Source organism: Macrosteles quadrilineatus, unplaced genomic scaffold, assembly GCF_028750875.1.
Source record: "Macrosteles quadrilineatus isolate MER2022 unplaced genomic scaffold, UCM_ALF_1.0 Scaffold_6__1_contigs__length_79288215, whole genome shotgun sequence".
NCBI lineage: Eukaryota > Metazoa > Arthropoda > Insecta > Hemiptera > Cicadellidae > Macrosteles > Macrosteles quadrilineatus.
Genome location: NW_026542599.1, coordinates 6,640,429 through 6,667,258, shown reverse-complemented (window position 1 = coordinate 6,667,258; position 26,830 = coordinate 6,640,429). Strand labels below are relative to the sequence as shown.

Below are 26,830 nucleotides of genomic sequence, written 5' to 3'. Positions count from 1 at the left end.
TTGGTGGTGCCTTTAAAGGGCCACATTCATAGTGCTGCGTCCAGTGGAGTGATCGGGTCTTTGGTGGTGCCTTTAAAGGGCCACACTCTCTGTGCCACGTCAAGTGGAGTGATCGGGTCTTTGGTGGTGCCTTTAAAGGGCCACACTCTTAGTGCCGCGTCCAAAGAGTGGTCGAGTTTTTGGTGGTGCCTTTAAAGGGCCACATTCTTAGTGCTGCGTCCAGTGAAGTGATCGAGTCTTTGGTGGTGCCATTAAAGGGCCACATTCTGAGGGTCGCGTCCAATGGAGTAATCAAGTCATCAGTGTTTCCTTTCAAGGGCCACACTCTCAAATGCAGCGTCCAGTGGAGTAATCGAGTCAACGATGGTGCCTCTAAAGTGCCACACTCTCAGGGCAGCATCCAGTGGAGTGTTCGAGTCATCGGTGGTTGCTCTAAAGTGCCACACTCTCAGGGCAGCATCCAGTGGAGTTTTCGAGTCATCGGTGATGCCTCTTAAGGGCCACACTCTCAGTGCCACGTCCAATGGAGTGATCGAGTCATCGGTTGTGCCTCTAAAGGGCCACACCCTCAGTGCTGCGTCTGGTGGAGTGATCGAGTTTTTGGTGGTGCCTCTAAAGGGCCACACTTTCAGTGCAACGTCCAGTGGAGTGATCGAGTCTTTGGTGGTGCCTTTAAAGGGCCACACTCTTAGTGCCGCGTCCAGAGAGTGATCGAGTTTTTGGTGGTGCCTTTAAAGGGCCACATTCTTAGTGCTGCGTCCATTGGAGTGATCGGGTCTTTGGTGGTGCCTTTTTAAAGGGCCACACTCTTAGTGCCGCGTCCAGGGAGTGATCGAGTTTTTGGTGGTGCCTTTAAAGGGCCACAATCTTAGTGCTGCGTCCAGTGGAGTGATCGGGTCTTTGGTGGTGCCTTTAAAGGGCCACACTCTTAGTGCCGCATCCAGAGAGTGATCGGGTCTTTGGTGGTGCCTTTAAAGGGCCACACTCTCTGTGCCGCGTCAAGTGGAGTGATCGGGTCTTTGGTGGTGCCTTTAAAGGGCCACACTCTCTGTGCCGCGTCCAGTGGAGTGATCGAGTCTTTGGTGGTGCCTTTAAAGGGCCACACTCTTAGTGCCGCGTCCGGAGAGTGATCGATTTTTTGTGGTGCCTATAAAGGACCACATTCTTAGTGCTGCGTCCAGTGGAGTTTTCGGGTGTTTGGTGGTGCCTTTAAAGGGCCACATTCTGAGTGCCTCGTCCAATGGAGTAATCAAGTCATCGGTGTTTCCTTTTAAGGGCCACACTCTCAAATGCAGCGTCCAGTGGAGTAATCGAGTCAACGTTGGTGCCTCTAAAGGGCCACACTCCCAGGGCAGCATCCAGTGGAGTGTTCGAGTTATCGGTGGTTGCTTTAAAGGGCCACACTCTCAGTGCAGCGTCCAGTGGAGTGTTCGAGTCATCGGTGGTGCCTTTAAAGGGCCACATTCTTAGTGCTGCGTCCAATGGAGTGATTAAGTCATCGGTGTTTCCTTTCAAGGTGTTGTTCAGTGATAGACGTCACGTCCCATAAGATAACATGGCAGACAGGTGACATCAGTTCATTAATTAATTCGCACTTTATTGAGTTAATTTTTAATTTATGAACATAAATGTATTAAGATATTGAAAATAAAACATACAGAATTAATTGAAAATTGAATCAATATGAATTAAAATCTATATCTGTACATTTTTAAGCGGAGTCAATATTGTCATGGTCCAGTAATCAATCATTCGTAAATACACAAATACCATTAGTTGCTTCCAAAAAAATTAGCTGTTACAACACCACCTGCGACGTTGCCAGTTCGAAGGCCGCGGCCTGGAGTTAAAGGCGGCCGTGCTACAGCACAACGATAAGTCACCTTGCGGGTCCAGTTCTTGCACTATTCAAAGCACTCAATGCCACCTCAATATACCTCAAGTGTGTAGGCCGTGGTCTCGCCCGATGATCGCCAATCGGTCATCGGTCCAAAGAGGGTCCATGTGGTGGATTGTTTACCTTTTTATTTACAGGTTATGTTATTATTAATTAATAAATTTTATAACAACAAACATTTAAAATATGTCTTACCATCGTATTCACAGCGTGAGGTTTTACAATCCAGATGCAAATGCTATTCACTGTATCAGTTATGAAAAAGATACCAAAAGATTAGCACTTTCACGGTAAGTAGGCTAGCCTAAGATAAGATTGTATCATAGGCTTAAATATTGTGTTATTTCAGATTGCCTCCAATAATCTCGCATGCTTGATTGTATGTTTTGATGTATGTTGATACTGTCGTGTCCATTAAAGTGTCCTCTATCTGTTGGCATCATCGGTAATATTGCTCGCGGACGTATTTTTCCGCAATACGGACGGCAATAGATTTTATCGGGCGCGCGCACTACTTATTGCTGGTTGTACCCCCCTTATTTTATCCTCCAGGTAGGCTACATGATGTTGATACTGTCGTGTCCGTTAAAGTGTCCTCTATCTGTTGGCATCATCGGTAATATTGCTCGCGGACGTATTTTTCCGCAATACGGCCGGCAATAGATTTTATCGTGTGCGCTCTCTACTTTTTGCTGGTTATATCCCCCTTAACTAATCCCCCAGGTACATGATGTTGATACTGTCGTGTCCGTTAAAGTGTCCTCTATCTGTTGGCATCATCGGTAATATTGCTCGCGGACGTATTTCTCCGCAATACGGCCAGCAATAGATTTTTTCGGGCGCGCGCACTACTTATTGCTGGTTGTACCCCCCTTATTTTATCCTCCAGGTACATGATATTGATACTGTCGTGTCCGTTAAAGTGTCCTCTATCGGTTGGCATCATCGGTAATATTGCTCGCGGACGTATTTCTCCGCAATACGGCTAGCAATAGATTTTATCCAGCGCGCGCACTACTTATTACTGGTTTTACCCCCCCTAACTTATCCCCCAGGTACATGATATTGATACTGTCGTGTCCGTTAAAGTGTCCTCTATCTGTTGGCATCATCGGTAATATTGCTCGCGGACGTATTTCTCCGCAATACGGCCAGCAATAGATTTTATCGGGCGCGCGCACTAGTTATTGCCAAGTTATTGCCAGGTTCACACAAGTGCGTAAGTTACAGTTTCTTAACTGGGCTATGCTTATACCGATTGAAACTGTCGATCTGATTAGTAAACCTTCATTCGTTTTTTCATTATCAGCAAGTTTGGTTAGTTGGTTAGTTTATGACAGTTTCATTTTATAATTGATAGGGTTAAAAATATCGATTAGGCCTACCTATTAATCAATATATTCAATTTGATAGTTTCAATTGACATTAGCATAAACTTGTGACAGGGAGCCGAATGAAACAAAGACAATTCGGCTGCACTTTACTTTAGGTCCTACACTCATTCGGTTGAAAATATCGATGGATATATCGATTAATCGATTGTTTCATTCGATATATCGTTTGGTTAGTTAGATAAGGTTACCCTAACCTAACTAACCAAACGATATATCGAACGAAACAATCGAATAGGCCTAATCGATATTTTCATTCGAATGAGTGTAGGACCTAAATAAAGTGCAGCCGAGAATTCGCTACGAACAGTAATTTATTGAAATTGTAACAAGAACAAATTGTAGCTTCCGACTTGGTGTAGGCCTACTTATAATTAATTTACGTTTAGTTTAAATACAAACACAAATAACTTATAATCACAAATACTAACTAGTTGGCAAGAAAGAGAGAATACAATTCTGAAATAGGCCTAAGTTGTTTGGATCTACAATGTTAAGATATTTTCATGATTAGTTGCATTTAGAAGAATGGGAAACATAGCCTTCCGAGGAGGCTATGGGGAAAGGCGACGCGGACGCGGAAATTTAGATGACCGACAGAATTGAATTCAGACTAACTCAACTGAGTGTCCTCCGTCCATCGTCAAGTTGGCCGTGGAGGGGCAACATCCAATCAACGTTGCGGCTATGCCGCGTGACGTCGGTGCAACACTGCATAGTGCTGCTGCCTAACGATCAATCGGGGCGTTAGGCAAACTGCAGTTGCGGGGTTACTGATTTCATCGAGCGATTCGCTGAACTGAGCTCTTCAAATTCCAGCCACGTGCGCTACACTTCTGGGAACGTTGGTCTGGCCTAGTACTGAGCCTTGGCTAACGGAATATTCCATGATGAGGAATCTGGCTGACGCAAAAGTTGGGAGGTTAATACAGTCAAATATTACAGACCCTCCTTTTATATTTGAAATAAAGCAAAGTTTTTGTGACGGTATTGACAGGGTTTCTTGAGGGTGTAGCATAAACCTCCCCAGCTGATCTGTAATGGGGCCGTCACAAACTTAGCCCAGTTAAGAAACTGTACCCGAAAGATGATATTTTTTCCTAACATGGGTCTCTTCTACCTTAACATATCTACCAAGTTTCATAAATATCAGTTGAAAAATTACGATAGGCTACAAATCATTATCAAAGATACAAATTAAGTAATGTAAAAAATACAAAATGGCAGATATATGGTTAATGAAGCGATTTTGGAAAAAATGTTATTCTTGATTTTCTCTTTACTTTGATCCAAGAAATCCCTACGTAACTTATGTCCCCACCTTTTTTTAAACACCCTGTATATGTCCGTTAGCACGATAACTCGTTAAAAATGATCCGATTTTGATGAAATTTGCTATAGGTACACGTGTGATCCTACATTTATTTGAAGGAGTTCGTGAACCAGTATGATGGGACTATTGGAACGGGAGCTTATGGGGTAAAAATGGGTCAAAAAATGGATCCAAAAAACTTAAAATTTAGCAATTTCTTTCCAAACAATTTTGTAGAGCTTAAAAAACAAATAATTTAAAATATGGAAAGGTTATTTTTACCTAATGGTAAAAGAGAAAGTTAAAAAAAATTTAAAATTCCCATGTTATTCTTATAATAAGTAAACTGTTGTGTAGTCTGCTTGTTTATGAACATATTTTGATCAAATTTGAAAAACACATAATTTCTTACTAAACTATTACTATTAAAAAAAAAAAAAACTTGTTTACCCTCCCTGTTGCAGCAAACCTAAGTACGGTTCTAATTGAACTAATTCTATTTAAATAGGGAATAAAATGTGATTTTTCTAAGCAGACATTTTACTGTAAATCCAATCAGGCTGAGAATGGAAATTCGCTTAGTCTGCAGGTTTGCTGCGGCGGGGGTATTTTTCTTATTCAGTCAACCTTTGACCTTTTTCCTTAACACAAACTTAAAACCTGGACTGTCCGTTGAGTCTCGCTGAAATATAAAGCTGTCAACTTGGCTGTAGTTTATTGTAGCTTCCTACCTTTTTCAATTATAAAATACTGAATAAAAATGTTTCACCAACTTTTCTTCCTTCTTTTTATTTTTTCTTGTCCTAGTATACTACGCGAATTGTTTTTCACATTTACTTCAGGCTAGACATAGGGCTATTACCACTTACTATAGGTCTCGCCGCCCTAAGTTGAGGCAGCCCAGACGGACGGACAGGGTCATTATCGGCCGGTCCCGCCCGACCCTTTATAATCCGATTAGTGACACTTCCGTGAACGCTCTAGTTCCATAATTGTCATTAACAAAGTTAAAAACCGATGTATAAATTTAGTCTTTTACATTAATAACGTCAATTTAACAAACATTTCCGTTTTCATCCCATCAAAATCGGACAATGTTTACGGTTTGTGAGCTATAAACAAAAAACAAAGTAGTGTAGATCCCAAAATCCAAAAACCGTAAACATTGTCCGATTTCGATGGGACAAAAACGGAAATGTTTGTTAAATCGACGTTATTAATGTAAAAGACTAAATTTATACATCGGTTTTTAACTTTGTTAATGACAATTATGGAACTAGAGCGTTCATGGAAGTGTCACTAATCGGATTATAAAGGGTCGGGCGGGACCGGCCGATAATGACCCTGCCCATCCGTCTGGGCTGCCTCAACTTAGGGTGGCGAGACCTATAATATCAAATCCATTGGAGATCTGGTGGGATTTGAACCTGGGACCTCAGGGAGCGAAGTCCTGCGCTCTACCACTAGCCCAGCTCTTACCAACTAAAATTTGGTCCGTTTGAAATAGCTGATTGTCTAAATTGGATTCAATATTTTCAGGTCAAACAATACCATAGAGATATGGGACTTGAGCCACACCCCTCACATAGACCGAGTGTTGCTGAGTACCGACCATTCTGTTGAGAGTTTAGTCTGGTACAACGGTCGCCTTTTCAGCAGTGGATTGAACGGAATGATCAATGAGCATAATCTTCTTACTCTTCTACCAAAGGTATTCTTCATTAAGTAACGTGTGATTGAACGTTGACGCTTAAATTTTCCACAATCATGTTTTTCTCATGAAACTTGTTTAGGCCTACTTGTATCCTGATAATACAACTTGTTATCTCATGTATTACTAGGATTACCATAGTTAATTCAATTAATCCAGCAGTCTATAGAGTATTTGTTTGTATCGTTTAAATGGTTTGTTTGTTAAACAAATAAATCAACATTTCACGGCATGATGGTATAAATTAACCTACTGTCGAGTAAAGGGTGTAAAAACACGAAATAAAAGACAATATTCATCAGTAAAATAAATTGTAATCTACATTTTCTTTTGTCCTAAGTTACTTAATTGTTAGTTAACCGGTACAGTACCAAGTTAACTAGATTAACTAGGCTAGGTAGTTACTAAGTCACACACAGTTTGAAAATGGTGTAGGCCCCTAACTGTTAATGATCCAAGCCATCTATAAGGAGGCCTAACCACTTTAGACAGTTCAATATTAAGCCCAAACAAAAGCTTATCTCTTACAGAAATTTTAGAAATTTTAATGAAGCAAATTTTTTGTCTTATGTAAATTTAACGCCTTGGCACTCCATACATACCCTGGAGTCAGTTGATGATATGGTCGATTCACTTAATGAAACCATTTTAAAATTATATGACAAGCACGCTCCAATTGTCAACCGTAGGGTTAGTAAAAGTCGATCCGTTCCTTGGATTAGTGAGGAGATCATTGGCTTAATGGCTCGGCGGGACTCAGTCCATCGCAGAGCCAAAAGAACTAGGGATCAGGGGCTCATGGCTCACTACCGCCAGCTTAGAAATCAAGTAAAACAACATTAACGTAATGCTCGACTCCAATATTTTCATAGATTGTTTTCCGAAGGAAAGCAATCCTCTGCCGTTTGCTGGCGTAATCTAAAACGTTTTGGATTTGGAAAGCAAGTTAAAGTTGTTCCCATATCAATTCCCTTGAACGATTTAAATAATTATTTTTTATCAGTATCATCACAGGCAAACGGTTCAATAATTCAGAACCATTTAACTGAGTTAAAATTACGTCCCTTGCCAAATTCCATCACTAAATTTAACTTCAAGCCAATATTGCAAATTGATGTTTTGAAGGCTATAAGGCGGTTAACGTCTGACGCCACTGGTTCTGACAGAATCCCAATTTCTTTAATTAAACGAATCTTGTTTGCTCTCCTTCCAACATTAACTTTCATATTTAACTAGCTGTACCCGCGGGCTTTGCCCCGCTTAACTTCATAAGTATTTGCATGGCTCAATCACGTCCTGGTTGAAGTTTGATCGCTACGCTCACTCACCTTCAGGTTGGAAATCGTTCGCTGCGCTCACTTGTTTTCAGGTTAGCTCGTTCGCTACGCTTAATCGCCTCCAGGTTGATGTTCGTTCGCTACGCTCACTCACCTTTTGGTTGCAAATTAGCTGTTGTCATAAATTAAAAAAAAGTCATCCCTTTTATTGTTTATCATACAGTACTTTGATAACGGTTTATATGTTTTAATATTTAACATTGGAGAATTTAAACGTTGTTAAGTGCACAGGTGTGCTGCGATTGGGGTTTAATACATTTGGACTTATTCAGAAGTAAAATAGTTTTCTGTGCTGCAATCTGTAGAAACACTGTGGCACTATTTCAAATCACGACTAATGCTAATACAGAATGTTGTGATTATTCAAACCTACAAAACAGTTGGTGAAAGTAAACATCTGCTTTTAAATTATATTTATTTGTAAACATTGTAGATAAAAAAGTCTGACATTGGCCCACTTAAAACCCTCTGGGGCAGAGCCCTTTTAACGGATCTGCACCAAACTTCACTCGAACCATCCTTGAAAGATGCTTAATAATGCCTGAAAGTTTCATTACAATCTGTCGAGCGGTTTCGGAGTCCATAACGTATACACACACACACACACACACACACACACACATACATACATACATAGTTCCTCTTTTATAGATATAGATACTTCACTAAGATCAGGTATTTTTCCAGAAAAGTGGAAGTCTGCGCTTGTCCGTCCCTTGAATAAAATCTCATCCCCCTCTCTCCCACAAGACTACAGACCAATTAGCATTCTTCCCGCCCTTTCTAAAGCACTAGAAAGAGTCATTCACTCTCAAGTTTCTGATTTCTTGGCACAAAATAACATCCTCAATAGCTTTCAACCAGGTTTTCGTAAATCATACAGCACTGAAACAGCAATGCTTCATGTAACTGATGACATACGATATGCTATGGATCGCAGCCAATGTACTATCTTAACATTATTTGACTTCAGTAAAGCCTTCGATACCGTAAACCATAGCATTCTTCTAGCTAAACTCCAACTTTTAGGTTTTTCTGATAATTCACTAAAATGGATGAGATCATTTCTTCAGAGCCGAAAGCAGTGTGTGTTTCATGAGAACTTGACGTCCGACTGGAGACATGTTCCCTGCGGAGTTCCCTAGGGTTCAATTCTTGGTCCTCTGCTTTTCACCATTTACATCAATGACATCAGTACAGTTCTACATCATGTGAAGTTTCATTTGTACGCTGACGACTTGCAAATCTATTCTCATTTTAAAGTGAGCGATGCAAGTGAAACTATACACTTGATGAACCACGACATCGACAGAATTGTTCAATGGGCAGAAAGGAATGGACTTAGACTCAATCCTGACAAGACAAAGCCAATCATCATAGGTCACTCACGGTTACTCAACAAAGTGGACTTAAACATTTTACCAAACATCACTGTAAATGGAACCACTTTGCAATACCAGGACAAAGTAAAAAGTCTTGGTTTGATTTTAAACCGGACATTGGACTGGACTGACGCAGTGGTAAGCACTTGTAAAAGAGTGTTTGCCTCTGTTCACACACTGAAGAAGATGCAACGACTTCTACCTTTTCACATTAAACTCTTACTGGTCAAATCACTTGTGTTTCCACACTTCAACTACTGCAACACCGTGGTTAATGATATGACTGTGGCTTTGGCAACAAAATTACAACGTGTACAAAATTATTGTGTTCGATTCTTGTTCAATCTTAGGCGTGATGACCATGTCACACCCTATTACATTAATGAATCAATTTTGAAATTAAAAGACATCAGAAAAATACGAATACTTTTCATTACTCATTCGGCCATCAATCTTGGAATTCCAAATTATCTTGCAAAGAATTTTAAATTTTTGAATGAAAGAGGCGCAAGGGATACCCGCTCTGGACGCTTCGCATTCCTCATCACAGAACAACTGTTTATAACAAATCATTTTTAGTAACAGCATGCTGCCTATGGAACTCCATACCTTTTCACATTAAATCCATAGAAAACCGATCCCGACTGATGGTGACGCTGAAAGGATATTACCTTGAGCGGATGGCCGTGGCTTGGCGGGATGGCGTGCGATAGGCCTAGATGCAAAAGAGGGTGTACGTGTGTGTGTGTGAATGTATGTTAGTGAAGATTAAATAAATTATGATATTTTATAACTTGTTTTGTTACAAACTGTGTTGTATTTTTTGTTATTATTTTGTTGTTATCATTAGTTTTTTAGAGGTTAACTGTAAGAAAGGACCATGAGGTCCTAAGTTCGCCTCAATAAAGAAGGATTTTTTAATTTCATTTCATTTCATTTCAATATTTCCTACCGGCATTTGAAAAAGGCATTTTCGTAGAAGAGAAGAAAACTACAAGATTAAAGAGACAAATCAAAACAAATTTCTTTATTTGTGAGTTTTTCTATTCAGAATGGTGTCAAAAATAACTAACCTAACCTAAAATAAGACCTATAATACCTAGAACCCACAACTAAGTATCTTAGATTGCTATCCAATTTAATAATCTATTAGATAACAATGGTTAGGTAGGCCTATATAAAACTAAATTAGCTTTAAGTCGAGCTAACTTAAACGGGGAGGTATAAAGGTTCTCTTCAAGGCTTTACACAAAGCTTTCTCTTACAAATTAAATTAACTTTAAGTTGAGCTAACTTAAACGGGGAGGTATAAAGGTTCTCTTCCAGGCTTTACACAAAGCTTTCTCTTACAAATTAAATTAACTTTAATTTATGTATGAAATTATGAAATACGAGGGCTATCCAGAAAGCAGATAACGTTTTTGTCTGTATCTGCTTAGGGGCAGGTCTAGTGCGACCATCTTGGTGTTTGTTCGTTATGCAGCTCAGTTGGCATCTAGCCGTGCTAGTAAGAGGTTTCTGCTATAGCCTACTCCGTTGAGTTATTGTGACAGTTTAAAATGTCTGTGTTAATTGAAAATGCTGCAAAACTATGAAGTGCGTGCAAAAAAAAAAAATGAATGGACTCTTTGGTTACAGTTTGTCAGTTTGGTAACCAAGCTTTTCCGTTATGATCTCGTGCAAAACCCATAGTGAGCTTTCGAGTATTACGGACATCGGCATTGACTTTTTCAACATGTTCGGCAGTCACAATGATGGGTCTTCCACTTCGTTCTTCGTCGTGAACGTTAGTTCAGCCATTTTTAAATTTGATGACCCACTGATGTACTCCACCTTCAATAATAATGTTTTCCTCATAAACTTCACAAAGTTGCCGATAGATTTCTATCAGTTGCAGTCAAAAACCTTATAACTGCACGTACTTCACAGTTTGCAGCATTTTCAGTTAACACAGAAATTTTAAGCTGTCACAGTAACTCAACGGAGGACAGTAGAAACCTCTTACTAGCACGGCTAGATGCCGACTGAGCTGCATAACGAACTAACACCAAGATGGTCGCGCTAGCCCCGTCCCTAGCGGATACAGACAAAAACGTAATCTACTTTCTGGATAGCCCTTGTATTTTGACACTAACACACTACAAACACTAAATATATCCTTGTAAATAAATCTATATCTATATATAAATGATGTGTGTTCCAGTACAACGTACCAGTAACGTCTGGACCCTGTTGGTGCATGGCTCTAAACAATAAAGATGGTATGATTGCGGTGAGTTTCTTAACTAATAAAACTAGCTACTAGACTTTTAATATTGAAGAAGCGGTGTTTTTATAAACTTGATTTCTCAGTACTAACATAGATAAAACAGGTCCCTTGGTAAATTTGTCATCCTTGTGGACCTGTTGGAGACAACTTCATTAAGTTCTGCCAAGTGCCGCTAAGATCTTGTTTTTGTTTACAAATTGTTTCTTGTTATTTCAATTTAAAACCTCGTTTAACCAAATAAAAAGAAATAGTAATTTACAATAACTCGTCTCCCAGTTATACAGGTTGTTCAATAAAGGTGGGGATATAATTTACGCAGTGATTCCATGGGTCAAAATAAAGAGAAAATCGAGATTAACATTTTTCCAAAATCGTTTGGTTAACCAGATATTTTATTTGCCATTTTGTACTTTTTACATATAAGTTAAACAATTTTATCTTTGAATTTTCTCAACTGATCTTCATGAAACTTAGTTATGTATCTTAAGGTAGAAGAGACTCATTTTAGAAAAAAAATATCTTGATTATACTAAAAACTGCTGAATTATCACGGTTTTTAGTTGTAAAATGGGGTAGAATAAGGTGTTCTAAGCGTGTAGATTTGCAAACTGACCTTACATTTTTGAATAGGCTCAGAATCTATAGTATTTTTTTCCTGCTAGTTATAGTGAATTTTGAGGTTATTTTTATTATGTCTTGTTCATGAAATCTTGTTGTCTCCGGTCTTTTTCATTACTTATGTACTGAAATAGTTAGTTGTCACACAGAAATTGTCCTGTTAATAGTGTATCCGTGTACAAATAAATAAATACCTAATAAATAAATAAATAATAATAAATAATAAATAAATAAGTAAATAAGTAAATAAATAGACTAAAGAGCAGAGGGCATAAAAATCTATTGATAAACTAACAAGTTTATATATAATAAACTAATAAACTAAATAAGTTGTGTCTGAACTGCTGTTTAGGTCCTTTAATTCTATAACCAATGAATAATTAAATGTTTTTCAATGAGTATTTAGTTACTAATGATAATATCAAATAATTATTCGACAATATTACTTCTAGGCTGGAACTGAAGATGGCTATATCAACCTGTTTCAAGTCATGGACGACAGTTTACTCTATGAAAAGATTTTAGACAAACAAGAAGGTAAGTGTTGGAGACAGTTCACTGAATGTGATTGAAGATCAGTATGATACAAAATTGTGGACAGATTTGTGGTTCAGCTGTTTAAATTACAGCATATAGGTTGGTAGCGTCATAGCTCATGGAAATCTTTTGAGCTGGTAAGCCAGACAGCTGGTTTTACTTTACACCGACTATCTGCATGGCCTTATCACTGCAGTGTGACTTTACTCTTGCATAGATCAGTAGTGCATAGTTAGGGCCAGATTTATAATTCACAGGCCCCTATTGATGTATGGTGACAAACTATGAAGTGTATATGTAAAAAAAACATATTTTGTTTATCGTAAAAGATGATTTCTGGTATTTTTAAGCAAAATTGTACATATTCAAAGTTTAGGGAGGTCATGAGTTTTGACAAATATTATTTTCCTCTTGGACAAAATTTAGCCTAAACAGTTGGCCTAAACTGTACTTAAAAAGGTTACTAAAAACATAGAACCATGATTTAAGGGCAAGTCCTTGGATTCTAGTAGACTTGTTGCAAGACTTAAAAAGTTCAGTAGATGAAAAGAGATCAAATAAGCTAGGCCTATAATAGCTTGATGATTTTATTTAACTTACGAATAAACTTAAAGAGTTATGATAAATTTGTATCAATAGTTGAATTATACGCTTCCACATAAATTTTTTTAAGGGATCAAGCTTAGCTCCAAGTAAGGTACAGAGGAAACGCGCTTATTGCACAGGGTGCGTGTCCCACCATGAGCGCTGTAGTACATGAGGGCGAGGGCGAGGGGGTGATGTTGGACTTTGCCCTAGACACCAGGGACTAGTGCTAGACACCACTTAGTGTAACATTGAGTGTTTCCTCTGTATCTTACTTTTCTTTTGCAGACCTGAGAAAGTTGATTTTAAACTATACTTTTGTGTACTGAAGTATTGAAGTATACTTTTGAAGTGCTTTTTCAACTGAGTACAGGGACTAATAGAAACACATAAAAGGTTATCTTCAATGAGATATTTTACCCAACAGGTCGCATTATGTGCTTGGCTTGGGACGCAACAGGAGAGAGGATTGTGACGGGCTCAGAGGATGCTGTCAGGATATGGAACGTCAAGACAGGACATGCCATACACAAGATGACCACAGGACGAGCAATGACCAACAGACCGACCATCGTGTGGTGTGTCACTGTCACTGATGACTTTACGATCATCACTGGAGACTCTAGAGGCAAGCTGAGCATGTGGGATGGCAGCACTGGTACCAACATAGCCAGTCATCAGAGCCACAAGGCTGATGTGTTGAGTGTCTGCTTGGACGATCAACAAACCACAGTGTACGCTGCAGGTGAGTGGGCTCGGTAATATTGTTTAATTTATATTCTCTTAGGGGTCCATATACTTTGGGCTGGTCAGTATTGGTATTTCCTTCCTGATTTTTGAGATTGGAGTTTCCCATGTGCAACAAGAAAGAATTGTTTTGGCAAAACTCTTGCTAATAATAACAAATAAATCAATTCTAATCTTTTATTGCATTGTTCTTTATCATCATGACTGTAATACGGTACAATTGATCTCTAACGGTTTTATTTTGAAACTTCCCTTATTTGGAATTGCTCTCACATGCAGTGGAATATTCTTATTATGGTAGAATTTTGGTGTTTTTGTGCCAGTGGTTTTTACAATTCAGCCTGCTATCCTTTGAAATCCTTAAAACCTAGGCTTGTAATATGTCATACTCTTTACCGTTTCTTTGATATTGAACTGTTGAATCGTGCAGGTGTTGACCCACTGATCGCCACGTTTGAGAAGATACAAATGAAGGACGGAGTCAAATGGGTGAGATCCATTCAGCGGAGAATACATGACCATGACGTCCGAGCTCTGGCCTACTGTCATGGCCGACTCTTCTCAGGAGGTAAATAAAGTGTTTTTCGCATTAATTTTATTTTTAACCATGACATTGGCATTTTTTTATGTTTTTTTTAAGGAACAGTTAAAACTCTGTTCATGTAGTAACAGATGCTGCCTCGACCTTTTGATAGCTCAACGACAAATCGGCAACTGATATTGCTTTTTAAATCGAAACAGCAACTTTCAGACTTAAACGCTAGGACTATAACCACTATGATACACAAACAATAAATGTAGTTGATCACTTAATGTTGCTAACTAAAATTAATTTCAAAATAGCATCCAGTCACATAGCTTAGTCTTAAGCAACTTTTGGTCACATAAGTTGCTAGTTTAAATTTTGAGGTGTTCTAGATTATGGGTTTTCTGTTTAAAAAAATAGTTTATGCCATAGTTTTCCACCAACCCAAATTAGGAACAGTTATGAAAAATCAAAAAGACCAGACATTTTTTTACAACAAAATTACTTAGCTGTTTGAAATCATAGTTTTTGGTAGTTGTTTTCTTGTGAAGTTGACATAAAATACATCATGCTAACAACTTTAGTTTAGTAAAGTAATTATTACATTATGTAAGTGTCACTCTTTCTTAGAGCATAACAGCTGTTAATCTTATTCTCTCGCCTGTTACAGGGGTGGACGGTTATCTAGCATTGAGCAGCTACCCGCCCAAAGTTCACCTAAGATATCCTCCATTATTACAGGTTGGTAATTAAAACTAGCTTTTCTACTTTCAGATGAGCGAATTTCCCTAGCTTACGAGTATTCCTGTACGGGAATAAGCTATTACCCTAGGTCTCATAGAAAGACCTAAACCCTGGACAAATTAACTGTTTGCTTTGATGTTCCCAGAGACCAAAAACACCATCTGTTCCAATTCATATGAAATCTCTATTGACATGATAACTTTAGTAAAAAAAATCAAATTTTGATGAAATTTGATATAAACATGTAAACCTACGTTCTACGTTGATTCAACCAGTTTTGCGTACAATGAGGAACGGGGTTTAATGGGTTGAAAATTGTGTTTTTCCCATTTTTACCCCCAAGATATAAAATTTCACAGTTTCTAAGTACAGTACAGAAAAAAGAAGAAACAGACAGAAAAAACACAGTACACACAAACAGTGTACAGTAGAAAGAAGTTTTGTTCTTTCTTTTGTTGAGCTCATAAAAACAAATTATTTATTTAGATTAAACCGTTCGTTATTGTATGTCTAATGGATGCAGAGAAAATTACAAAAACTTTAATAAACTGTTGTAGTTTACATGTTTAGCTGAGCTTGAATGCCAAAATAATTGTTTTACTATTTAAAATTTTGAACAGTCCTACACTCCCCTCGTCTTGCAAGCGACAACATGTTCGAACATGTAGATTATTTTTTTCTTAAGTAAATATGGCTCTGCATGAAAGAACAAAAAAATATTTAATTTTATTTAGGGATGGACGAGATTGGATTTTTAGTTCGAGACGAGACGAGATTTTTTATTTCTCATAAAATTTTGAGACGAGATCGAGACGAGATTTCTCTTCTCATACACAACGGGAAATGCACGTTCAAAATTTTTACCTGATTTTGTAACATTGTTAGATGACTGTTTAAATACTAAAATAATGATAATAGGCAAGAATATTTACAATCTTTCATTAAATAACATCAGCATAACATTTTTTTATTAATCACGCCTAACTTATTAAAAATGCCTACGATTAGGAAACATGGTGATATCAGTTAGGATAGCGTTCAACTTATCCTAAAATAAAATAAATCATAAAATAAAAGCAATATTAATTTTTATAAAATAGTTACTTGTTTTGACTTTTTTATAGTAATAAAACATTCCTCACACTGCTTACACTTAACAAAACTTCTCAAATGTTATTAAAGTAATATTATTAAAATAATGAAAGTAATATTTACATTAAAAGAATTAAGTAATATTTACATTAAAAGAATTAATTAAATAAGAACGCCTTCGAAAAGGAAACGCAACTACAACACGCTCCTGTATTGCGGGTATTGCATTGACTTTCTGCAAGCGTTTTTATTTTTTTTTTTATTCTCGTCTCGATAAAAATCTCGGCCAAAAAGTAATCTCGTCTCGTATAACGAGATTGAAAATTTCCCGAAAATTTCCCGAAATTTCGAGACTTGACCATCCCTAATTTTATTTAAAAAAACATTGATTATAGTGCCACATAAGAACATTGCAATTCAACAACTCATATATCAACTTAACATCAATTGAAGTAACAAAGGAAAGGACGAACTGACAAAATATAAGTAACCATATTTTATATTGATTAACTTATTTAGTCATAAATCTTAACACAAACCATCTTTCTATCTCCGTCTTGATTTTTACCCTCTCCCTCTTATCTTCAATTAGGCCTATCGCTATCCCCCTTCTTATATCTTCTTTCTTAACTTCATCCCATTTCTTACTTAAAAACCCTTTATTACATTTTTCAAGCTTTTATACTTCTCATGATTATAATATCATGATTCTCCATTCTCTTTGCTATACAATCAATAGTACAACTTCTTACTGTTAAATTTTCACTTTGCAGTCGCCGTGTGTGTACTTAGCCCCCGAGGCGAGATGTCTCCTTTTGAGGTACACAACGTACTTAGAGTTATGGCGACTAGGGTGCACTCAGGTTAGCCAACCTGCCAACACTCAACACTCTCTGCCTCTGGCCCAGGATGCTGTTAAGTTGGTACAACTGCTCAGCAAGGACAGCCAACATATCAGGTGCGCCGCTGTATCAAGTGATGCGAAGTGGATTGCCTACTCGACTGATACTCTGTTCAGACTCTACTCGTTAGACTTGGATACGGTATGTCAGGCTTGTGATAAATTGTGTAGCTAATTGATATTAAGTTAGAGGTAAGTAACAGTTTTTTTGTCTTAAAAATCTAATCAGAAAAAAATTACACAATCATCTTGAGTACTTGAGTCCAAAACCAGATGGTGGGCTTCTACTATCAGAGGATCTAAATGATTGATAATTGGTATACTGCTGAATCATAGACTTCAGGTCTAAGTGTGGATAAACTGACAAAAATACTGAAAAAATGGCTGCGTCACAGCATAGCCTCCTTAAATCGAAGATGCAGCGAGACAAAAGTGGCAACGCTGCAGTTCCGGCCTATTGGAAACAGCTGTAGCGCTAATTCATATGGAGCGTCTGCGCAATTTTTTCATTAACACTTTTGTTATTACCATGGCAATAGGCCAGCTAGTGTGACGTTGCCACATTGCTCGCTGCAGCCTTTTGTTAGGCTATGGTTGCAGCCATACATCTTCGGAAAAAAGCTACAATTTGACTCTTAAGATTTCAACTTGACAATACCTACTCAGATTGTGTTGTGTTGTGAGAAATTCCGCTGACAGTTCTTGTGTATTTTCCAGGAGCCCAAGGAGCCGCGGTTGTCCAGAGTGAGTGGTTTGAGTGCCGAGTGCAACGCAGTCCACTGCGCTCAGTTCTCACCGGACTGCGGCTGGCTGGTGTGCGCAACCAACCACAACAACCTGTTAGTGTTTGAGCTGAGCTTGGATGCCGGGCCGACACTTACTCACACCTTCGCCCCTCTCACTGATAACCGTTAGTTCGATTATTTTTAAGTTTTTAGCAAATTTTCTGTCTATAAGAAAATTTCCTATGTAAAGAATAAGCTATTGCCGTAGGTTTCAACGTAAGACCTAGCCTTGAGACTGACTAACTTTTTCATTTTGTGGTCCCCAGAGGCCAAAAACACCATCCGTTCAAATGCAAATATTTTTATATATTTGACAAATATAAATACAGTATACAAGCTGCTGTACCATTGCTTCCTAATGTGAAGAACCAAATGAATATTAGTGCTGCACTCTGTTGTTGAACCTTATAACTTTTTGATGCTATTGAACTTCATAGAACCCAATTTATTTGTTGTTGAAATGGCTGTCAATATTCTTTGATTCCTTTTAAATATGAATACCCATAAGGTAAACATGGGAAACTCCAGTGCCACTGGGACAGAGCCCAAAATGACTTTCTTCAAAGACAATGAGGAATATGAGCTATCTCATCATGACAAATTTCAGCAAAACTTTACAATATCTTTTTGAAAAACGTCATGTTTCACTATTATTACGTTTATATTATCATTTGAGATGAGGACGTCACTTAGATGCATATTTTAATCAAATATTAGTGTAGGATGAACAGCTAGTGTAGTGGTTAAGAACAGCTTGGTCCAGTTTTGGCACAATTTTTTCAATGCCGCCGGACTCTGCTACATTAGTTTTGTCTCATATCAAGCCCAATATAAATAACTGAAACTTATTTTTCTTTAAAATAGTAATAATTCTATGAACATATTTCTTTCTTAATTTTGTTTTGAACTAAAGGCGTTATCGACAATGTGTTTTTTACAGTACTAGTTTGAAATAGTTCACTGTTTTGAATGTCGCAACCCTGCCGCCATGACAAGCAGATCTCGTCAAACTGTAGCAGTGAGTTTTTATGCATGACGAGGAAAGCTTATCAAACCGCTGTGAATGGTTAATTTTTCTACTTTAAATTTGCATGCAAAGTGAGAACTCTTTTATGATACTTTTTTTAATGTTTCAGTTATGTCGGATGTTGTTCACCTCATCTGCATCTCCGTTGACAACCAATACATCATAGCAGCCGACAGACGAGCGAATATTGTCGTCTGGTCAAACGGAAAGGTACGTTACTTGTTGTTGAACTGAGGACTGAAGTTTTAGTGTAATCATCAATAGAATCTTTCTTTAGAATCAACAAAGTCTGTCACTGTAAATCTTGAAGCTCACTCTATAACATTGATTAATAAAGAGTCCAATGATTGGACTTGTAATATACTAGCTCATCGGTTATACCCACATGCCCTAACAATCTAACCCTTCCTCTAACATTATGATGCCTCTCTTCTCTCTTCCAATTACCTCATGTGACGTAACAGTTGGTTGATGTTGCAGCACTACTGCACGCTGCCGAGGTATCACTGTGCACCGACAGCGATGGCTATCCAACCAATCACCAATCATCTGGTGGTCGTCTACTGTGACCACAAGGTTAGTCCTAAATATTATCTTTTTTCATTATAAGTGTGAATACAATAATTTTGCTATCTACCATTGTTTCTGTTTAGATAAAATAAATAGCAAATAATGTATGATTTGTTGAAATGAATATTTGAAATAACCAATAGATTTAAATGTATGAATGATCCGCAGTTATGTAGAAAATGGAAAGAAATAACACATTTTAGGTTGGCTGCAATCTAGAACAGCCGTCTGCAGAAAGTAAACAATAGCAGTTAAAAGTTTTAAAGTTTTCCTCAAGTACTTTGTTGACCATATGTTGTTAACCGCATGACATTTTTCATTGTTTTAATTTTTGAAAACAGTTTAAATTCAATACTCACTTATTACTTCACCAAGCAATGGGTTTCAATGGGGTTCAAAAAAAATTTAGAATAAAAAGCTGATACAGCTCATTTTTTACACATAAAATACTTTTGAATTAGATAGCGCTTTGTCTCTAAAAGCTGAAACATTTTTCAGATTGTCGAGTTTTCACTGGAGAGGAAGAAGTACACAAAGTTCTCAAGAGGGTTGAGTGACAACCACCCCAAACAGTGGTTGGGGCGAAGCTTCACGGTGTCCAACGTGGTGTTTGATCCTGCCAACAAAGACATCATCCTCCTGCATGACGACTCCACCATCTGTGTTATTGACAAGTGCAAGGTATTCCTAGTGTTTCATCGTACACACTACTCTTGGTAATTCAAACACTTGATAACGTCAAAATAAAAGCTCAGTCCGTGGAGAATCTCTTTATATTTCAAAGTTTCACCATGCATTTTGGTACACGCGGCATTTCAATGTGCTAGCAGAGGCAGGCCGATTTGGAACATGCAGTAAGTCAAAGTTTCATAGGCAAAACACTAATTCAAAGGGGGATTCCTTACTGTCACAACAGGAACCTATACATCCTACATCCTGTTAGCACAGTAGTTTGTATTAAATAATGGTTTAACACGTTAAGTGCGGAGCACTGGTGGCGGACATCAGCTAAAGCTGACGTCATGCCACTCTCTCCACATTAGTTTAGTGTGAGCTCAGCCATTGCCGGGAAATGTTATAATCGTTGCCAGCCTGTAGCTTAGATTATTTAAGCTTTAGTCTGGTGTAGGTTGGTACTAAAATTTCCCGTAAAATCCCGTCTAGCAATACTTTTGTCCCGGTTCCGGCAATTTTCTCTTTTCAAGCCACTTTACAAAGACACTGGCTACGAATCCAGGCAGTGCTGCTACCTTTGGGTGTTTCAGTGAACTACGTCCACTCTCGGGCTAGCACAGCACAATCACCGCTGCTCTTTTTTTATTCGTCAGACTGAAATATTTGAATGCCAATTGCGTTTACCGATTCAGTTGCGCTGCGGGGCTTCGCCCGGGCCTCGCCGCCATTATCGAGCGCCTGTTTGAAGGTATGCCGCACTGAACGTGTTAAGTGGTTTAAAATACCTGCATTGTCGATAAGCCAATTGGTCGCTATGGCAGAGTTAATGTCTAAGACTCAAGGAAAAAATTTGGATGAAAAAAGAAACTGTTAAATCCAAAATTAATGGTGAAAAAGTTCCTACATTTTTTAAGGTAGGCCTAATAAATTTAAAATTAGGTGTACGTCTGTTTTTCCACTGAAGTCCGCTAGCCAAAATTGCACACTAAAATAACTTCTGCCGTAAAGATTACTTTAATTATAGGCCTGAATCCATTTAAAAAATCAACCTAGGATTTTGCGTCTTAGGCTTTCAAAGTTATCATTTGGAGCTTTAGGAGGTAAATATTGATTAGTCTATCTGGCAACAAAAAGAATAACTATCTTTCTTTGCCTTTTTTTTAATTAATTTAATTTCACAGATGATTAAAACTACTCAGAAGATTTTGTAAAACTAAGTGGCAATTTTATTAATCCTATTCTCTTACAACCTATGCTATGTGTTAGTAACACACTGTTCTCTATTTGCATGTAGACTCTACCCTCGACCGAGGCCAAGATCCCTCGACTGGAGTTGTCACACTCCAATGGACTAGACCCTGGAGACAACAGTAACCAGTACCCTCCCAGCAACACACCTCAACACGCCTTCCATGTCATCAAGAAGTACAAGGTAGTGCTTAGTGTGTAAATCAAATCACATGATATTGGGATATTTAAGATCTTTGGAATCCAGACATAAACAAAATTTTGCCTGTGCATCTGCTGGGTTGATATAATATTGTACTGACTGATGATTTGAGTAATCTGAACAAAGGTAGAATCGTTGCCAATTTTAATCTGAATTATTTTTCACCGGGGAAACTAAATTGATTAATAAATGAAAATGTGATAAACCGCACAGTACACTTGTGAATAACTGCTTAATATTGGTGATTAACCAAGTTTGTGTCTGCAGCATCTCGTGTACTTTGGTTGCCTGGGAGAAGGAGAGATGGTGGCAGTAGAGATCAACCCTCTGTCTTTGATGGAAAAACTGCCAGCCCCTCTGAAGCAGAAGCACTTTGGAGCCATGTAGTGGATGTAAGTCACTCTCTCCTAAGGCCATTCATACCCAAGAAACTATTGGGAGTACAGTGCAACTACAACTATCCGAATGAATTGGGACCGCACCACATTCCTTACCTTTATGAATAAAGATTCAAATAGCATTAAGTTCTCAAAATTTTGTGAACACAGAAATAGGCATACAAAAGGAGTCTCAGTGCTCTAGTTTTCAGGTGTAGGTAGAGTAAATTGCCATCTTAGGCAACACTGACAGAAATCGAGGTAAGACTCGTTTTGGTTTTCACACTAAGTAAAAATAACCAAAATCTTCACAGTTTTACACAATTTAAAAACTGTATTATATTTTTAGATAAATGTGACAAAGGAGCTTTACAAATAAAGATGAACATCGTTTGACTAGGCTATTACAAATGTTGTCCGTAAATTAAGGTCTCCATCATGGTCCCGTCTCAGCCAAGCTAGGGTACAAGCTAGTACAAATCTTGCTTCTCACTTCATCCACTACTGTTCTACTGGCTTCCCTGGTTAGCCAAAGTATTTGAAAACGTTAAGAAAGAAAATTTACGTTGCCGCGATTTGAATTAGTCCACTTGGCTGGGACAGGTGTTTTTTTTACTTTGTCAGGGGAGGGGTAGGGGTACTTTGATCTGTTGCTCAGTCTGACAGTCCTAGGCTTTTGGCTTAGTCTAGAAACTGTGAGACGCCCATTCTTCTCATCTCCGCAGGGTTGAGTGGCAGAATTCCTAGAGATTTTAACCTTTTTAGGACGAAGGCCAGACAGTCCAGCCACAAGTGTTCACAGGTGTCCACCTCATTTTTGCGCATTGGTCTGTCTGACCTTTCAATGGTTCTAAGGTGTTTCCTAATGGGGTCGTGCCCAGTTAGCATCCCCACTAGTAGTCTGATGTCCCCCTTTTTTAGGCTCAATAGGACTTTCCAATCCTTCCTTGAGGGGTCTACTTGTGTTTTTGTCGTCCTTAGTCCTGGGTTGGTGCTCCAGGCCTCTGCCATCTAAGGGCTGCCACCATAGTGGGACGAAAAAAAGCATGCAGAATTCATGGCTTTCGTTGGTAAATAAATAAAAAAAATATGGTTGATGCGCTCCTATAATTATGTACCTTATATTTGCTTATAACTTCAGCGCAAATATAAGTTTTGCTGATTTCAGAAAGGTACGTTTAACAGTCATGTTTCTTTGTGTGTTGGTATAGAACAACTTTTCATACAAAAAATTCTACTATTTGTGTGATTTATACTTTTAAAACAAAATTAAAAACACAACAAGGCGAGCTATTCCAAATGAAAAATTGGAGAAGAATTAAATTATGCCTAACTCAATCTTTCCACACAAATAAAACAAAGATCCCGCTCACCCGGCCAAGGAAATTCTGTTTTATCCCCCCCATGAAAAATCTTGTATTATTCCGGTTGATATTAAATAATGTAGCCTATTAAAATTAGATAGATTTTTTGAACTACATAGGCCTACAGTCCATGAGAAGACTCAGCTGACATCAGCATCTGACCTCGAATGATCTAAGCAATTATTTCTGATCGTTTTCTTTGTTTTCGTACAATCGTACTGTTTTTAAATGTGATTTATTTTTTATATAGCAAATTTAGTAGTGAATCATTATTCATGGTTTTCAAAAACTTGTGGTCCAATTCATGCATAGTCCATGCATTTTTTCATGGTCACAAAAGTTCATGCATAATTCAAGGTTTACATGGCTGGTGGCAACCCTGCCATATGGACCTTTATTCAGGCTCGGACTTAAGCTCCTAAACTAATCAGGGCACCACAGTAGGGTTCTGACCTTGTAAGCTGTTCATCCGCATCCCTCCTGGCCAGGGCTAGCTTTCTCATTCCCTTCACGCAACATTAGTTTAATGGAGACCTTAATTTAAGAGCAATCTATACATAAAATAAGTGAAGCTCATTTCTGCTGTAATGTTAAGACAGTCTGTGTGCTATGTTATAGATGCGAGTTTCAGCCGAGATGTATGTGCGTTTGATGAAGAGGCAGATCTTGTTCTCTCCGTGGTGGGTCGATGGTGGAGGTCGGTGAAACATACAATGGACCAACGATCTCTAGAGAGCAACGGCTGTCTGACGAACGCCAGCCGACCATACCTGACACCACATTCACAACTTCTTACAAATAAATACTTTACTATTGCAAGTTTTTGAAGTATGGTATTACTACAGTGTGCTAATGTTAGCTATTGGATTCAGTTTTTATAATTTTTAACTATTTAAATCAGGAGAAAATATTGATTATTATATTTTGGGTTTCCTTCAAAGTTTGTAAGGAAAAAGTTGATCCCAAATTAAAAAACGTATCCTTTTTAATGAGTACGGAAAATTAGTCCTAAATGTGATTGTATCTAATGGTTTAAATAACACACCCTAGTATTACTGTACTTCAAACAAACCTATCAAAATCAACATGCGCTACAATTATGAAAATTAATACCCAAAATCTTAAGTTAATGGTTTATATCCAACACTAGATTTAACTACTTCTAAACTACTTCAAGTAAATAATTAATATATGTAATGCTTTATAAAGAGTGTAAACAATTTGAAATCTCTGTTACTGATTCAGGTTGCAAAACAATATTGGTTAGACCATAGATATTTGAATTAACCAGACTGATTGGAATCAATGTGTGGGATCCAAAATATTTTAAAATCTCAGCTCTGATTAGTTGAAAAAGAATTTTTTTTACTTCCCTTATCTTCAATTGCTATACCACAATTGAGCCATAAAACTGTCAAAATCAATTTATTCAACCTGTAATGCTCCTTTTATGTTACTCGTATTTGTGCTATTTTGTATGTCCTGTGAATAATGAGGTTGTTTTCAGTGCACAGCATTTTGTTTTGTAAATATATTTTTATCAAACTTTGCCTCTTTGATTGATTACTCCCCTAGTTTTGTTTGAACCTACTCTTTACAACAATTTTTCTTCATAAGCTTTTTTTTGTGATATTTACCCTATGTTTAATTGGTACAGTAAACTCTATTTTGTTCAAATATTCCAGAAATGGATCCTATTTTAAACTAAAAAAGTCAAAATCATCAGAAGTTGTACAAAAGTGAATGAATACTCTTTAAACCTCACTTCATGTGGAACAAATAAATAATCTGCAGTACTTTTCTAAACTAAACAGTAAACAAGAATTGCATACATCTGCATGTACCAAACAACTCAAAACACACAAGAGGCTGTGATAACTTTTTTTCCTTTACGAGAAAGGCAATGTGAATTTATGAGTCATAGATGCAAAGTGTGAACCAAAATGTGTGTCTACTGTCTACTATTTATGTAATAACGATCGCACTGATAGGTTAATTGGTTTTCACCAACCTGAAGTGAGAGTCGGGACCGGTGGTGACCGAACCATCGGTTGTTTTACTATGTACTCCGGCGAGAATGTCTTCTTGGCTCTTCTGTTGACCATGAAATCTCTTGATAGGTCGAGTTCCTCAGACAATTCTTCGTAGATCTGTCAGTCATCCACAAAGTTTAATGGTTGATTCAAGTGGTTTTTATTGTAATCTAACACTTACAAATTTTAAAATCATCTGTAAACACTCAAGCCGGGTTAATAGCGGCTTGGGTGTTTTGTATTAAATATCATTATGTGAGGTTAAGCATTATTATTGATTTTATACCTTCAGTATATGTTCTCTTTTTAGAAACCCCCATTTGGTTTCCCACTCGTCCCTTGCTAACTCCTGCATCGTGATCATCTCCTTGCTGGAAAAGAATGAATGTTTACTTTTACAGTAGGGCCTATATGACAACCTCTGAATAGTATGCGTTTGAAAATAAAACTACATCAACTGATTTTTACATTGATGTATCAGAAGGAATGTGTAATTTTGCACAGTTTGCTCTCAATTCATGTTTTTTTTTCTTCTATCCAATCTTACTTATATAAACAGGGTTGTTTAAAATCAAGTAACGTAACAAAGAAAAAACAGTGCAGCATAAGATTACTGAAAGTACTTATTAAGTTTTAAAAGTGGCTAGAATTTCACATAGTACAATACCAATAACGAATAACTGTATCTTCAGCAGGCTTTTTAAGTAGATAGTAAAAATTTCAATATTTACTTTACTTACAATTGTCCATCACATTTAACCATATCATATAGATATTGTTTTTTCGGAACTGTCTCCTTGCGTTTGGTTGTACCCTCTGAAGCCATTTTCTGGAAATGGATTGACCTGATCAAAATAAATACATTTTTTCATTAACCTTGTTATTCTTATACAAAAATAAATTAAACTAATAATAATAAATAATAAGTAAAACCAAATAAGTAAATACCAATAATAAGTAAAACTATAGGAATAACTAAAGGAATAAGTAAAACTAGTGCACCTGTTGCTCAAATTGGAGCAATCGGAAAGTATTACAGGCGTTATTTCAAAACCAATAACAATCATAATAATTTCCTATGTCTTAAAAGAGTCAACTCAAAGATAATGTAATCAATCACTCCAGTTATCGAAACTGAAAACGAACGCTCTTGTGTGTATCATGTTTATGGACAGCTGTAATTAATACAAATGATTCGTATGTTTAAAACAAAATATTTTCTTAATAAGAAATACATTGTGATTTTGATGACCTGTGGGTCAAAGCCCGAGGACTTTTATTACATGAATTGGTGAATTGGTCTACACAAAAAATACTTAATTTTGCCACATCGTTTGTAAAAATCCGTCCATTATTAATGGAGGACAAGTGTTTTGTAGAAATCGCCTTCCATAATAATTGTACTTATGTTAAAGCCAATAATTTTTATCAATTAACTAGTCTTTAAATAATTAGCTGATTTACTACAATAGCTATTTGTGTATTAAAGTGCACAAAGTA

At 37.4% G+C, this 26,830-nt stretch overlaps 1 protein-coding gene across 2 annotated transcripts; it reads left to right on the top strand.

Annotated features, from left to right (window-relative positions):
- Positions 1–1,534: 1,534 nt before the first annotated feature.
- LOC128997176 (U3 small nucleolar RNA-associated protein 4 homolog) lies at positions 1,535–24,847 on the top strand. 2 transcript variants are annotated; one of them, XM_054422771.1, is made up of 15 exons: positions 1,535–1,566; positions 6,140–6,311; positions 11,234–11,302; positions 12,370–12,454; positions 13,467–13,784; positions 14,217–14,354; positions 14,983–15,053; positions 16,922–17,191; positions 17,767–17,959; positions 18,971–19,071; positions 19,342–19,437; positions 19,930–20,112; positions 21,401–21,538; positions 21,824–21,948; positions 23,916–24,847. In XM_054422771.1, the coding sequence occupies exons 1-14, from the start codon at positions 1,556–1,558 to the stop codon at positions 21,941–21,943; spliced, it is 1,965 nt and encodes a 654-aa protein (XP_054278746.1). In that variant the 5' UTR covers positions 1,535–1,555; the 3' UTR covers positions 21,944–21,948; positions 23,916–24,847. The 2 variants fall into 2 exon arrangements, with proteins under 2 accessions (XP_054278746.1, XP_054278745.1); XM_054422770.1 differs by lacking the exon at positions 1,535–1,566 and adding an exon at positions 1,971–2,187.
- Positions 24,848–26,830: the final 1,983 nt, after the last annotated feature.

Coding starts and splice junctions, on each gene's coding strand:
- LOC128997176 (XM_054422770.1), top strand. CDS start 2,084: ATGTCTTACCATCGTATTCACAGCGTGAGGTTTTACAATCCAGATGCA. Junction 6,312..11,233: donor TTCTTACTCTTCTACCAAAG/GTATTCTTCATT, acceptor TGTGTGTTCCAG/TACAACGTACCAGTAACGTC. Junction 17,960..18,970: donor CGCCCCTCTCACTGATAACC/GTTAGTTCGATT, acceptor TTAATGTTTCAG/TTATGTCGGATGTTGTTCAC.